The following is a 16,835-nucleotide window of genomic DNA, read 5'->3' on the forward strand; positions in this document are numbered from 1 at the left end:
GCGAGAGCTGGAGGTGCCTTAGTGCCAAATGCTACTCCTCCTTGGGTTATGGTCGGATGGTCAAGAAAATTCACACTGATCGTCTGGAATACATTGTGCACAAACGATCGAGCCGGATTTTCGATTTAGATCTTTGTTCATCCACAGCACCCCCTCGAACTTTGGGGATTTCCGATTTCAAACCGCATTTTCGGTACTTTTCATTCAAATGGATACCGAGTAGTTATCAGTAGATGGAACTGGATGACATTTGATATGCATAATCTTAAGGTGATTCCCTATCCGCTATATGACATCCATTTTGCTCTATATCTTATAGTTTCCATGCTCGGCGACCCATCGCCACCTACCGGCTTGTCTGTCTGTTTGTGAGTAGGATATCTCAAAAAGTTATGGATTGATTCACACAGAACTTGGTGGACAGGTTGATTGTGTGACAAGGACGAATTTATTCAATTTTGATGAAGATCTGAATCCACATCCAGATCTGATAGTTTTAAAACTTTTTTTTCAAGTGATTCTTCTCCATTGAGAGATGGGGCCAAAAATGATATAGAACATGATATTTCAAAAAGTTGGGGACGAGTTATGACAAAACTAGGTAGATGAGTTGAGTCGGTGATGAACAGGCCGATTGCATTCCGGTTAAGATCCGGACGCAAATCCAGCCTATCAGTGGGAAACAAAACGTAAACTGTTCAACCTGGTGGAGGTTTTCACTCTATCGAGTGCCGTTCTAGTTCTCTTCCTTGTTTTGACCAACTGTGGCCCCAATACCCCCACCGTCAATTCATTGCCTTTTCATCCTCTGTCACCTGGCTTTTACATGAGACTCGATTTTGTCGAGAAAAAAAGTCTAATAGTGCCCAATTTACAGAAAATCGAAAAAAAAAAACTTCACGATTGCTCCCAAAGCCCTTGAAATCAGGTCGTCATCTCTCATCTTACAAAATATCAAAGTATTTACTTTCACTGAAAGATTGTTTCCTTTTTTTATGGTGTGCTTGCCACCTCAGAGGTGAGTTCAGTTCTCACTGGTGTGATGTTTTTGAGCAACTCACCAACGAGAGGGGTGATTGCCGATGTAAATACCGAGCTGCTCTGTACAAGGAAAGTCGCTCCAGCTCCCACCAGGATGGCCAAGTAACCCATGACCCAGGCAAATGGATATGGGAAATCTGTGGACACATTGAGAAATTGTTCCTTCTCCATGTAAGCATGATTACACTGTTCGACCAGCGTCCTGTTGCTGAAGAGGCATACGCATCAAGCTTGCCATCGTGCTACCAGTCTATAAAAGACATCGCATGAATGTGACATTTCCAAATGTTCAACTCCGTATGTATCATTCAAAAGATTTGTGGTTCACAATAATTATTACACGATTTTAAAAAAAAATTTACCCCAATTTTTTTATTCTGGTAGGCCGAACATATTATTTGTTATCTGCTCTGAAACACACACACACACAAAAAAAAAACAACTTACCTTTTAGGCCTAACATAAACCCCTACCTTCCACCATTATAATATTATTAACATAGCATACCTGTGTTAACAGTTTTATTGATGATAACTGCAATTCGACCCTTCAGCACGGAGTTGAGAACTTTTACGATGAGGATGAGGCAAATACAGAGGACGAGGAGGGAGCTCACGAGCAGGATAATCCCCACAGCTAAATCCGACAGAGTGGTCGATGCAAAGAGATGGTGGCCTGTTCACGCACAACGTTCGTATAGAGTCAGTGCACAAAACAATAGCAGAATCACTAAAAAAAAATTACAACATTTACCATTGTTAAGTTGTTTGCAAGTTATGATGTCACAGGGTGTCTTATGTCAGTGAGTAAAAGCATCCAAGGCGACCCAGCAAAAACAGCCAATGAGGCCTTCAGAGAAAGCAGCAAAGCATTGACCAAAAAAGCATCCGGACCAGCTTGTTTATCGGAATGAAGTCACGTAACGCAAGTTCCTCCCATTCATTCATGTATCGGCCATCGCAGTGATCTTACGAGATCATCGTGCTCACTCGAGCTTTAAACGAGTTGAAGAGAAAGTGTTTTGATTGGAAAATGACCAGACTGAAGGAGGTAAGATTATTTTTGAAGACGTTTCATCAACATACATTTGAAGGCAACACTATTGGTACTTCCACCATTTTGTGGCTTGCCAACCACCAAAACAATCCCACGACATTTGGCAATGTGGGACGAAATTTTGCAATGTGATAACATTTCATTTAGCCACCATCGCCAAAAAGTCGACGCTACTCTAATGTGTGGGCTCAGTGGAAAGCTTAACTGGCCAGATAGGTAAAGTACAGATGATTCATCCTGGGAGCTAGGTCTTATCGGACGCTAACTTGTCGTAAAACTGGCTCTTAAAAGTTGATGAAAAAGAACTGTGGTATCGGGGAGATGTAATTCACTTCCGAGCATGGGCAAGCGTAATAATTTAATACATCATTTATATTTGAGCTGTTTAGGGAACAGGTCACTGAACAGGCTTAGAGAACACATGTTTACATTTGCAGATCTGATAGTCAGTGGTAAGATGAAGCATCAATCTTTCGGCGAGTTTGGTAGAGGGAATGCTATTGAGTCAATGGGGCAGAGATTTTGACTTTCATCATCATGGAATTACGAAAAACACTCCAGCAGTGTCAAGAACGTGTAATAGATACAGTAAAGAGATTCCCCTCCCCCTCCTTCCCCCCGCCCCCCCCTCCCAAAAGAGAAGAAGAATCACCTTAACAAAAGTCGTTAAATCTCATGTTTGAAATGAATGACTAAGGAGATTCTTGATTGTTAGGAAAAGACATCTATCTAACCAATGAAGGAAACTGTGCCTCTGTGAACGGGAAGTGAGCAAGGGATCCCGATCAAGTGAAAATAGTATTCAATTTGCAAGAAATTAAGATTAGTATTGATTAAGTTTATTGCTAGAGAAAGGAAACCGTGTAATTTAATGAGAGATTTTAATTTCAACTTAATTGTTCTACTCATCAACCCACTGACGACTTTGTTAATACTTTTTGCTCGTATGGATTTCATCCTCTGATTGACGAGCCAACTCACATTACCCCTCAAAGTACTACCCTTATTGATAGTATACTCAGGTCAGGTATGGGAGCATGCGCTAGAGCAGCGCGTCGCTGCGTCCACTTTCCACTGGTACTCCAGGGGCCTCCGTCTGGCCATCCCCCAGGCAGATGCCAGGCCCATCCCCATCTCCTTGAGATGCCAATCAACCTGCTGCACCCACGAGGCACATGGTCGGCCCATTGGCCTCCTCCACTCATGAGACTCCCTCGCTGAGAGAATCTGGTGAGCAGGATCAGCGTCAGGAAAACGAGTCATGCCCATACAGCCGCAGCTGACACTCACACACGATGTAGGAAACAAATCTCATTTGAGTTGCTCCCAGCAACCGCTCGTTGGACACAAAGTCTGACCAGAAATAGCCAAGGATTCTCCGAAGAGACCTGGTACCAAAGGAATTAAGTCTCCATCTCAGATCCCTGGTCAGAGTCCAAGTCTCGCATCCATAGAGCAAGACTGGAAGCACCAAGGACCTGAAGACACGGACTTTCGTCCTCCCGCGCAAGTACCGACAATGCCACACCACATGATCCAGCGAATCCATAACTCCGCAGGCCCGACCCAGATGACTATTGACCTCTGACTCACAGCCAGCAGAGACATGAATATCACTGCCAAGGTAAGTGAATCTCTTCATGACCTCAACATCCTCACCACAAACAGACACAGACAGGACAGCAGCATCCAGATGTCAATGGAAGCCTGAATCTTAGTTTTGACCCAGGAAACCCGTAATCCCAGCGGCTCCGCCTCCTCATTCAGCACCTCGAGGGCCCCCAATAGGATATCTAAAGTCTCCGCAAAGAAGACTGCATCATCTGCGAAATCAAGGTCCGAGATCTTGACATTCCCAAACGATGCACCGCAGCTCGATCTTTCCGACATCCTCCCTAAAATCCAGTCCATACAAGTGCTGAAAAGTGTGGGGGCCAGTACACACCCCTGATGAACTCCAGTAACAACTGGAAATAAGTCAGAGGTGGTACCACCACACTTCACAGCACTCGCAGTACCAGAGTAGAGTTCAGACATCAGATTGATCAGTTTTGGTGGCACCCCACGAAGACCAAGAATCCTCCAGAAGGCATCCCGATTCACTGAATCGAACGCTTTACAGAGATCAACATAGGCTGCAAGCAGCCCCTGCCGAAACTCTCGTCTGCGTTCGGTGAAGACCAGAAGAGCAAGTATACGGTCAATCGTTGACCTCTTTGGTGTAAAGCCTGACTGCTCTGGATGCTGGTGCTCAAGCAGATGGTGACGAACCCTATCAAGAATTATCTGAGCAAAGACCTTGCCTGGTACTGAGAGCAGCATTACCCCTCAGTAGTTGTTGCAGTCTGGGCAATCATCCTTCCCTTTCCAGAGAGGGACAACAAGGCCCCTCTTCCAGTCAGAAGGGATTATGCCTGTGTTCCAGGCAGAGCACAAAACTGCATGCAACGACACGAGTGCAGCATTTCGACCAGCCGTGAGAAGTTCAGCATGGGTGCCACAGAACCCTGGAGCTTTGCACTGTTTCAACCGGTTCACCGCAGCCTGTGTTTCCACAAGCGAAGGTGGACCACAGTTGATTGGAGGGACAGCAACAGGGATTGCAGCACCCCTGATGTCCAACTCGGCAGCTGGTGGATCAGCCTGGGTCAACCACTCAAAGTAACCGGTTCAGCGGGCCTTCACTTCTGACTCCTCTGTCAAGAGCCTACCACCCTCTGCTCTAACTGCAGTACACCAAGGGATGGGCTTGGATGGTCGCAATGCGCGCATTTCCCTGTAAGCAGGACAATAATCACTTGACACAGGTGATGCTCTTCCCCCTTACAGATTCCTCGCACATAGGCTCCTTGTCCACCCTCAGTGCACGTACAGTTTTACGCCTCAGCTCCCTGAACATCTCAGCTCTGCCTTTCAGCCTGGCCCTGCGACTCTGGTCAATGGTATCCAGTGTCCCTTGAGAGACAAAATTCTTCTTTGTCCCATGGTGAGTTCCAAGACATCCACTGGCAACATCAAGGAAGGTGGTCTTGAAGGTGCTCCACAACTCTTCAGGACCTCCCAAAGCAGCCAGACCCCCCAAATCTCCACTCAGTTCGTTTGCAAACTCCTCAGCTACCTTCTCAACCTTGAGCTTGCCAACATCCAGCCTAGGCTGGGATGGTACCATTCTCCTAGATTTAAGGTGCAACTTCAGAGTTGCAACAGCAAGCCGGTGTTCAGTATTGAGGAACTGAGCACTCCGGTAGACCCTGCAGTTCTGGATCATCCTCCAACGACCATCAATGAGGACATGGTCAATCTCCTTTGCCACACCGCCAGCGTTGGAATACCAAGTCCAGCGATGAGCTTGTGGGCACTGAAACCATGAACCGGCCACCCTCAGTCCATGACTTCTTGCAAAGTCAAGGAACTTAGTGTTATTCAGGTTCACAGTTCCTGACCCATGGGGACCAACACACATCTCATAGCCATCCCTATCAGTTCCAGTCGATGCATTGAAATCCTCCAAGACTAGAAGTGTATCTCGTCTGGGGCACTGATCAACCACAGACTCGAGTGTGGCATTGAATGCATCCTTCACGGTGAGATCACTCGCCTCATTCGGAGCATAAACAGAGTCCAGAGAAATGACACCGAAGGAGTGATTCATCCTCAGTCTCGTAATACGCTCGTTGACCGGTGTTTCCTCAATTATCATTATTGTCAGCTTATTGGACACAGCTACAGCAACTCCTTGGGTATGGTAACCATCAAAGCGACTAGTCCAATAGTCGGTGTCACCACCCGCCATGATCTCGCCGCAATCCGGTCTCCGAACCTCAGAGAGTGCTGCAATAACGATGTCCAAATGCTTGAGCTCAGATGACAACAGAGACAGGTGATCATCCTCTCTTAGGGATCGGACATTCCAGGCACCCACCCGAAGGGACCGCCTCAGGTTAACCCAAGGAGACCACCATCTGGTGGACGACTCTTCAGCACCACTCGGACACACTCTCCTGCAATCTCACCCAGGAATGTTACCCCATGATTTCCCTCCTGTCAAAGATTGGGGGTCCTGAAGGCTTTGCCCCAATCCCATCATCCGGCGAGCTGCCCTGCGAAGGGAAGCTGCACAGGAGGTACTCCCACGGAGTGGGTTTTCAGATTTCTTTGCGTTTTTGTGTTTTGCAGAATGAAGGGTTTTACGGTGGCCGGAGTGAAAATCCTGCCACCAACCTCCTCATAAGAAGTAACCCAACTGCAAGAGGACGTCCGCAGAAACAGTTGGGCACTAGATATGGATGGCCGTTGGCTCACAAGGAGCTCCTCCGCCCTTTGACAGGTTTTGTTTTTAATCCTGCTGGGTGTCTATATCATACACCCTCCTCACCAGAAAACCTGGTGGGGGAGACGGTTTAGTCGCCGACGACCTGACCATGGAACAGGTTAATACAGGTTTACATGGTACCTGTAGCAACTCACAGATCTAATCTGGTCTGACCTGACAAAAAATGATTTATTTATTTTTGTCCAATAATTATGATGATGATATTTATGCAGGTATTCTTAACACTGACATTTTTGATCATCTACCTCTATTCCAGATTACCCCTTCATGCTTTCTAAATTATACTTCTGTTCAAAAGAGTTATGTCACTGGAGATATAATCTATAATACTTTGTGTTCTTTTAATGCAGATATCAAATCCATGGAATTGGAGGGAAGTCTATAAGTCCCATCAAGCTAACTCTGTTTATGATACTTTTCTTTCTCTTCTCACTAAACTCTTACAATCGCCATTCCCCACTTATTACTAAAATAAGTGGAAGAGGAAAAACCAATCATCCATGGCTCACTCAGTCAGCCATTATCAATTCCTGTAATTACAAAAAATAGTATCGGTGCTTCTTCCATCATCCCTTTGAGAATAATGGGCAACATTATAAGAGTTACCCTAATCTATTATATCCACGACTGTCTGACTTGCCAAAAAAAATTATTACATCAAAAAGTTTAATATGAATAAAAATAACATGAAGAATACTGGGCGTGAAATTAATAAAAATTATTGGCAAAGATTGCTGGAAAATTGCTTCGATAAGCAGGTGGTTTACTCCAATCCGAGAGATATTGCCAAATCCTTCAATTCATATTTTACTAACGTCGGTGCATCGCTCGCTAATAAAATCTTAACAACAAACATGAACTTCAGGGACTATTTGCACAACTCCAACACATCATCTTTTTTTCCTTTTACCAACAAATTATTTTGGAATCATTGAGATTGGCAGGAAGTTCAATCGTGTCACAAGTTGTGGCTTTGATAAAATTCGTTCTTCTGTGATAAAGTCTGTCATATCTTTTATTTCTCACCCCTTAACCCATATATTCAATCTATTCTCTTATTGCTTCTGTTGCTCTGAATCTGAAGGTTGCTAAGGTTACTCACATTTTCAAAAGTAGCAATCGACAGGTCATTCACAATTACAGACGCATATTCTGTTCTTCCATGTTTTCCAAAAATTTTGGGGAGACTTTTTATTTTTTTTTTCTGTTGCAACCACGAGGTTGTTGTTCCACTACATCTTAGAATCCTCCTTGCTTGGTCATTGCTTGGTCAATTTCGAATTCCCTCTCTGACAGATTGTATACCACTGATGTTTTCATTGACTTGTTCGAAGCCTTTGATACGATTGATCATAATATTCTTCTCTCCAAACTTGATTTTTATGGTGTTACAGGTTGTGCTCTTGAATGGTTTAAAGACTATCTTACTAATAGGCAACAATTTGCAGTCGTTAAAAGCTATCGGTCATGGAGTCCTGCAAGGATCTATACTTGGGCCTCTTCTTTTCTTATTATAAGTTAACGATCTACATACTTGTTCTTCTTTGTTATCTTTTTTTTTTTCCTCTCTTTGCTGATGATACAACTGTCATCTATTCCAAACCTAGTTTCGACTCTTTGATCAATACTCTTAATAGTGAGTTCATAAACGTTTCATCCTGGTTTAAATCAAACAAACTCTCGATAAACCCCAATAAAAACAAGTGTTTTTTTTTTTTTTTCTTAGCAAATCCACCAAACCATTGTCTGACACCATTTCTTTAATCTATATTGACAATGAACCCATTACTTTTGTTCATTTGACAAAAATTTTAGGTGTTACCTTCGATGACAATCTTACCTGGACTAATCACATTTCATTGACTGCAAAGATTGAAACACAGGCATACTGTTTAAACTTTGTACCTTCCTTCCTCCTTATATATTATTTTCCCTCTATAATACATGAATACTTCCTTACCTGAACTATTGTAATATTGTCTGTGCATGTCTCGTAACAAGCAGCTACACTCACTCTCAATTATTCAAAAGCATGCTTGTAAGGATCTGTGCCCTTTCTCGTCCATAGGACCACACTGCACCTCTTTTCACCAAACTCAACACATCGACACTTTTTGACATTAATAAGTTACATACAGGGATGTTTATGTACAAGCATAGTTGTCGAGGTCATAAAGATCCGATAGGATTGTGAACTTGGAGCCATCTTGTCTGGGTTCGAATGTCGACCCGGATATAAACTGTCGGATTGGTGTATCCCAAGCATAGCATTGCATCATAAAGCGAAAGTCCAGTATCATTCAGATGGACGTTACACTGAGTGTTCCATTTGGAAGCTTCGGTTGGTGGATGTTAAAGATCCCATGGTATCTTTCGACAAAGAGTAGGTGGGTTATCGCTGGTACCCTGAACAAATCCCAAACTCCTGCCACCTTCAGTGGAACATCAGGCCTGGAAAACCAGTTCGCGAAAGACGGGCCAAAAACTTTCCCTTTCCGACCCCATAAGAAGGTACAAATAAATAATGTAGGACCATTAAACAAGTAATATAGTGGTCTGCAGGGATTCAAGCTGAAAGGAAGATGCTCTTCTTGAGTTATTAAGTTGTTGTTTGTTGTTGCTTCCCACTGTCTGATGCAGTAAAATGATACACATTCATGGTATGCACTTTTGGCATAAGTGGGATGCAAAACGTAAACTGTTCAGCCCAGTGAAGGTGTGCGCTCTACTGAGTGCCGTTCTAGTTGTCCATGGGATTTCAAAATTGTTCGAGTAAAACAAACTGGTCGCTGTCATCCTACACAAGCTCTCACTATTCCATGAAAGAATATTATTTTGATGTTCTTTTCTCCCCTTCAATATAGAGTAGCATTGCAGTATATTAATTACAATTCATTTACCTGCCAGCTACTTTATTGAGTAGCAGTCAGCTATACCTCGTATAGACCATTCTCAATGAGTATGATTCATGGTAGGATTCTAAGATGTAGTGGAACAACAACCGCGTACATTTCTCGGTTCCTTCGCACTCGGTCACATTCCTTTCAGTAAGGAAACCATTTCCACGAGGCCAACAGGCTTCAGGGGATGAGCAGTTTGATGTGTTATTCACCGACACGTTCCTCAATACCTGGAGGACATGTTCCCACAGGGTAAGCATCATCACATCGTTTGTCATAATTAGCAGACAGGTGAAGGGATGTACAGTGCCTATAGAAAGTCTATGCCCCATTTCAGAATTTTCACCTTTTGTTACCTTATAGCCTGGAATTAAATTGCATTAAATCAGACTTTTTTCCACCTATAATTACACATCATAACCCAAAACTTCCAAGTTAAAATTCCACAAATTTCAAAAAATTAAATAAAAATACAAAACTAGAATATCTTGGTTGGATAAGTGTCCAAACACCTTATAACAGCAATTGTGAATTAGCTCAGGTGTAACCAAACACCTTCAAAATCACACAAGAGGTTAATTGGCCTCCACCTGTATTAAATTGTAGTGATTCTGATTATTTCAGGATAAAATCAGCTGTTTCTGTAGGTTTCCTCTGCTCGATAGTGATTTTCACAGCAAAGACTCAATCATGAGCACCAAGAAGCTTTCAAAAGGCCTCCAGGATAAAGTTGTGGAAATGCACAGCTCAGGGGATGGGTATAAAAATATTTGAAATGCCTTGAATATCCCTTGGAGCACAGTCAAGCCAATCATAAAGAGTTGGAAGGCATATGGTACCCCGAGGACCCTGCCTAGCTCAGGCCATCCCTCCAAACTCAATGACCAAGCAAGGAGGAGACTGATCAGAGAGGCTACAAAGAGGCCAATGGCAACTTTGAAAGAGCTACATGCCTTCATGACAAAGACTGGTCACTGTGTGCATGTGACAACAATATCCCAAGCACTCCACAAGTTTGGACTGTTATGATTTTGTTCATTCAACAAAATTTTTAGGGTGGCAAGAAGGAAGCCATTACTCAAAAAAAAAAAAAGTACAGTGGCAAGAAGGAAGCCATTACTCAAAAAATCCCACCTTGAATCCTGTTTGAGGTATACAAAAAAAACACTCCAGAGATTCTGAAACCATGTGACAAAAAGTTTTGTGGTCTGATGAAACCAAGATGGAACTATTTGGCCTAAATGCAAAATGTTACATTTGGTGCAAACCTAACGCAGCACATCACCCAAAGAACACCATCCCTACTGTGAAGCCTGCTGGTGGCAGCATCATGTTCTGGGGATGTTTCTCATCAGCAGGGACTGGGGCACTTTTCAGGATAGATGGGAAAATGGATGGAGCAAAATGCAGAAAAATCCTCAAGGAAAATCTGCTGCCCTCTGCAAGAAAGCTGAAATTGGGATGGAAGTTCACCTTTCAGTATGACAATGACCCCAAAGTACACAGCGAAAGCTACACTGGAGTGGCTAAGGAACAAAAAAATAAATGCCCTTGAGTGGCCCAGTCAGAGCAGCGACCTAAATCCAAACTAAAATCTGTGGCATGACTTGAAGGTTGCTGTCCATCAACTCTCCCCACGCAACTTGACTGAGCTGGAACAGTTTTGTACAGAAGAATTGGCAAATATTGCCCAATCAAGGTGTGCAAAGTTGATAGAGACCTATCCCAACAAACTCACAGCTGTAATTGCTGTCAAATTATTAACTCGGGGGATGTACAGTTATCCAACCAAGATATTCTAGTTTTGTGTTTTTCATTAACTTTCTGAAATTTGTAGAATGTGTTTTTCACTTCGAAGGTTTGGGTTACGATGGGTAAATAAAGGTGGAAAAAGACTGATTTTATGCAATTTAATTCCAGACTAGAAGGCAACAAAAGGTGAAAAATTTGAAAGGGGGTGTCGACTTTCTATTGGCACTGTATATCTTGCATTGTAAGTAAAGCTTTGGTTAAAGTCTCTTGCGTGGTGTTTATCCGACAGTATTTCGCTTACCGTGTACTCTTCAAATTGGCACCAGGTTTTTATGAGACTTTTGTTGTAGGCACTTGGATCTCCCATAGCTATTTCGGTGATGACTGACTGATCCAGCTATAGAAAACAAAACATTCACAGTTGACAATCACCACAAGTCAATCATAAATCGGTCAATCATATTCCAGCTTAGGGGACACTGTCGGGTCCTAACTGGATCAATGCAATGATCTTCCTCTTGTTGCAATGTTTCACCACAAACACAAAACAAACGGTCGGAAAATCTTAGAAATAAATAGTTGGGCCAATCTCTACCAAATTCTGTGTACGTGCTGGAGATCCCCAGGGGCAGGTCATGGACACAAAGATAAATTCCCCCACAAGGAAATTGTCAATGTATGTGTGTGTACGTTTGAAAATCATACAAAACTAAAACAGCACTTGGGAGAGCACATACCTTTGCCAAGCTGAACAGGTTACGTTTTGTATTCCACCAATAAGCTGAATCTGGATCTGAACCTGAACCATAATCTAATCGGCTTGTTCTTGTTGCCTACCCAACTCGTCCACAAAGTTTTCTCATAACTTGTCCACAACTTTTTGAGATATCATGCTTTATATTGTTTTGGGCCCTATCTCTCAATGATGAAGAATCACTTTAAATATATTTTTTTTAATTCTCATGACCAGATCAGATCTTCACCAAAATCTAATAGATTCACCCTTGTCATACACCCAACCCACCCCTCCCCCCAAGTTTTGTCAGAATCTATTTGTACACAACTTTTTGAAATATCAAATGATATATATTTTTTGGGCTCGTCTCTCAACAGTGAAGAATCACTTTTTAAAAGAAATTAAAATTTTTTTTATCAGATACGGATCTTCACAAAAAAATCGAATCAATTCGTCCTTGTCACACGGCCAACCTGTCCACCAAAGTTTCTTGGAACCTGTCCACAACGTTTTGAAAAATCATTCTCAAAGAAGTCGTTTTGAAAGAAAGTCTAAATAACCCGATATCTTGATCGGGTGACCCAGCTTGTTAAGTAAGAAGTAAAAAAAGACATAAATTGTCATCACTCCCGTTGTTTTAGTAATGTTGCTGTCTGGAGTTAAAGGGCGAGCCCATATTTATGTGCAACTAAAATGGCCGCCAGTCTACCAATCGGCCATCTTTCATCAGTTTGCAAAATATAGTGAGGGGCATGTGTGTGCTATCATGTACTGTGTTTGGGACAAGTTTGAACAAATCGGGCCAAGCATGTCTGAGAAATGGTTGGGGACACATTTAAGTAACAAAATGACCACCAGTTGGCGATCTTGGATCCGATCTCGAAAAAATAATAACATGCTCATATAAGCCATCATTCTTTATCCGGGTACAAAGTTTGAATAAGATTGGTAAATGCATGTCCAAGAAATGGTTGAAAACGTGTTCAACAAGGGTTTTTTTTTTTTACAACTAAAATGGCTGCCAGTTGGCAATCTTGGATCTGATCTCAAAAAAAAAAATGATGTGCATATACAAACCACCGTTCTTTATCTGTGTGCAAAGTTTGAATAACATTGGCAAGTGGTTGTCCAAGAAATGGTTGAGGACATGTTCAACATCAGGTTGTTCTTTTTTACAACTGAAATGGCCGCCAGTCGGCCATCTTGGATCTGATGTCGGAAAAAAATTACGTGCATATGTATGCCATCATGTTTTGTCGTTTCGCCAAGTACGAATAAAATGGGTCCAGACATGTCCGAGATATGGTTGCAGATGCACGCACACAAACATCGAGACCAAATCCATAAGCCCCTATTTCTGACTAAGTCCAACGGGGGCTAATAAAGCACAACCACGACACAGGGATCCAATAACCACATACGGTACTTAATTAACACAAATACATGAACTGTGCCCATTATACTATATATGCACAATGTGTGCAACCATAAATTGTTGGCCTATGTGGCGACATAGCAATATGATACGTATTGTATATGTACAATGTAGCAATATTATTATATATGTGGCAATGTAAAGGTCCAACTCAGGGGATGGACAGTTAAACTCAGTCAAACTCAGGGGATGGACAGTTAAACTCAGTCAAACTCAGGGGATGATCTTAGTCATTAAACTTACGTACCGTATCTGTCATAACGGTACTAAAATTTTTTTAGAGTAAACCTCCACACAATCTTGCAGAGATGAGGGGCTGAGCTTGCATAAATTAAAGAAACAAGCAAACTTGTTTGATATATATATATATATATATATATATATATATATATATATATATATATATATATATATATATATATATATATATATATATGCCTGGTGTTGGCTCAATGGTTAGGGTGGTGGCTTGGGATCCTAGGGTCCTGAGTTCAAGCCTCGTTTCCTGCTGAATTAATTCACCAGGGGGTTGACTCAGCCTGCCATCCTTCTGAGGTCAGCAAAATGAGTACCAGCTTGCTCGGATAACTGAGTCATTCGAGTATCCTGTGTCGGAGTGGCGACCAGTTCAGGATTGTGCCCAATAGCCAAAGAGACTGCTTCGGCAGCACCAACGCTCTGTACAAAGTATGGTCCCAATGGGATGGGATATATATAGTTACGGATCGGGAGTTCAAGGCTTGCCACAAGAGGAAGCACTTGGGTACCTCCCGAACGCCTGGTCCTGAGTTCGCCAGGCACAGATAACTGCACGCCGGTGGGTTGCTTCCTGGCAGGATTTCACTACTTTGCGTGGTACCTTACCTGTGGACGGCCACACCAAGGTGGGTGGGGGTCATGGATTCTTGTACCCGGAATATTGCCGAGTGATCCAGTGAGTGTGTGCTGGCTAAAAAGAGAAAATCACCTGGGGTAAAACCTCCCGGCTAAGACTAATGAGTGGACTACGCTGGACCAATGGAGGAAAAAACAGATGAACTCGTCGGAAACATCTCCAACCTTAACAAGCATATTTATTTCATCAACACACTCATTAACAATTCCACATAAAGGACACGTTCATTCGCCATCAAATCAAGCACAATAATGGGTATTTACAGTCAAAGCACCAGAAGCACATTCAAAAGATACATGAGGAAAGTAATTATCGTAACACTTATGGAGCCCACTTAAAACACGACACACAGGACATGACGTGTTGTCAATCAAATGGGAAAGATAGGCGAGAGTATGAGAAGATGGTGAGAAAAGTGCAGCTTGGTACAACTCTGGCTCACCAGATACAGACAGTGCAGGCCTGCATTGGTCCCAATGTGAATGGGGTGGGGAGGGTGTGGAAGGAGGTATTCAGGGTAAGCGTGTGTCGGTGGTTTGCCGGTTTGATGTGCACAGATGGTTCATGGGTTGGTACAGAGGAGACATGCAGACGATCAGTGCTCCACAGAACCCATTAGCCCTTCAATCAGAGTTAAGTGATTGCAATTAAATTGAGAGTGGCTAATTGAGAGTGGCTCCAGTGTATGGCAGAATTGAGCTCCCTCGCTCAGACAAAGCCGTACAGGCAGCCCACAGGACCAACACACTCGTGCAAAGCTTCACACTCAGATCCCACGGTGGTGCTGCCTCATTTCCCCTTGGTGGCATTTCTCGCTCTCCCCAGCGTCTCTTATTGGCGGCTCTCCGGTGATTACCTGGCGGCTCCATGCTCATTGGCGTGTGCCTGTCCTTTTATCTGGTCTGGCAAGGGCGTAGTTTAGAACCCTTCGCACTTGTTTTTGGCGTCTCCTCATTGGCCGCAGCACGTCAAAGGTTCGTGTACTTCCAGACAGTTCCACAGATGGGCCAGCTGTTCGTCCTTCCGCTGTCTGGGTCACTGAAGAGTCGATGCTTATTATGGTGGTGGTGCTCCATGAATGCAGAGTGTAAGATGTGTTATTTGAACTGAAAGGTTTTTAGGTGGTGGAAATAAAGACAATGTAACTCCTTCTGTCCATCAATTACATTTCACCTCAACTGTGGTTCGTGCAGGTTTACCAGGTTATTTTAGTCGGGACCTATTTACAATAATGACTTGATGACGACGAATGAAGGTTTTCTGGAGGAGATGGGAGTCGAACGATGAAAAGATGAGCTTGTGATGTTAAATTATGAGAGGTGAAATGGTGAAGCACGCTTGTGGAAGCATGAAGTGTGTCGATGAAGAATGGCAGAGAACAGGATAATGGATAATTACTGGATAGATGACTGGACAGCATAAGAAGGTGAGGTTGTTGCTCGACCCACACAACACATGTCCCTCAAACCTCAAAGATACAGGGAGGGAAATCTAAACTATGAATCTAATTCATGACACCGCTCATTCTGGGAACCTCCGTGTCTCCAGTATGCTTGGGGAGGGGGGTGGGGGTGTATTTCGCCAAATTGCACATATATATATATATATATATATATATATATATATATATATATATATATATATATATATATATATATATGTACAAGATATGAGATACTGTCAGATACTGTACTTACAAATCCTCCTAATGTAATTCCAAGGAGAAGATAACCTCTGAGTTCTGAACAAGTTATTCCTCGCTCGTTTACCACCGTTGTCCATTATGACGTCAGGGCCGAGGACCATCTATTTGCTATCTGTGCAGATAAGCCTTTAGCAAAATTTTCATCCTCCTTATTATATTGTATGCACCAAGTATGCGTTGGTCAGCAGATAAGCTTTGTGTACGTCATGAATAAATCCGCACACAAGTTTATCACCATAGTATCACCCCCACACACCTTGTACCTTCCCCCATCATTGTTGAAGTAATTTTTGCTTGTCCACAGTGAAGGATGAAATCCGTACGGTTGTGTCCTATTGGGATCAAAACTCGATAAGTCTCATGTGATAAGCTGAACAGCACTTTTAGTTAAGGGTCTCATTCGGGTATATTTGACAAGACTGGAAACACTTTCATACAGTATTTGATAAGCGGGTGGGGAGGGTGGAAGGGCTCCTCTGTATGTGCAGATCTACATAGTTGAGCTACATTTGTATTGAAAGATCTTTTCACCTTAATTATAAATTTTCACACTTGCTTAGCTGATGATGCTTTACACTTGGCCATGTTATTATCCTTATTATTAGTCCACTATGGTTTCACGAGAGGGGACAAAAGGTTTGCTCTCCGTCCGTCCGTCCGTCCGTCTGTCCGTCCCACCTGTGGTTTTTCAGACTTTCCCCCATACCCTTTAATATATTCAACTGAAACTTGGTACATGGCTTAAGTATGATAAGTTACAGAACAGGTTCTAGTTTCAGAGTGTTTCGTCAATTTTTCACAGAGTTATGCCCTTTTTAAACTTAGAAAATATCACATATTATAAATGGGTCATTGGGTCAGTGTTCTGTTGCCCTGACTCCACCCCCACTGCTTTACTCCCATTGTCTGGACCGTTGTTCTGACTCCACCCCAAAAAAATCATGTGCCACCATTGCATGAAGCAGCACAGAGAGACAGGCCT

The 16,835-nt window shown here is 42.8% G+C and overlaps 1 protein-coding gene across 1 annotated transcript in view; it reads right to left on the reverse strand.

Moving 5' to 3' along the window:
* Window positions 1–16,835, reverse strand: part of LOC147015786 (sodium-dependent phosphate transport protein 2B-like) — a 69,242-nt gene that overhangs the window by 7,247 nt on the left and 45,160 nt on the right. Inside the window, exons 8-11 of the mRNA XM_085848292.1 lie at window positions 11,384–11,479; window positions 9,440–9,560; window positions 1,549–1,716; window positions 1,062–1,178 (exon numbers count right to left, since the gene is read on the reverse strand). Coding sequence (XP_085704418.1) covers window positions 1,062–1,178; window positions 1,549–1,716; window positions 9,440–9,560; window positions 11,384–11,479 — 502 coding nt within the window. The remainder of the gene's footprint in view (window positions 1–1,061; window positions 1,179–1,548; window positions 1,717–9,439; window positions 9,561–11,383; window positions 11,480–16,835) is intronic.

Source organism: Eptatretus burgeri, chromosome 12, assembly GCF_056783735.1.
Source record: "Eptatretus burgeri isolate ZD-2024b chromosome 12, Ebu_testis_v1, whole genome shotgun sequence".
Taxonomy (NCBI): Eukaryota; Metazoa; Chordata; class Myxini; order Myxiniformes; family Myxinidae; genus Eptatretus; species Eptatretus burgeri.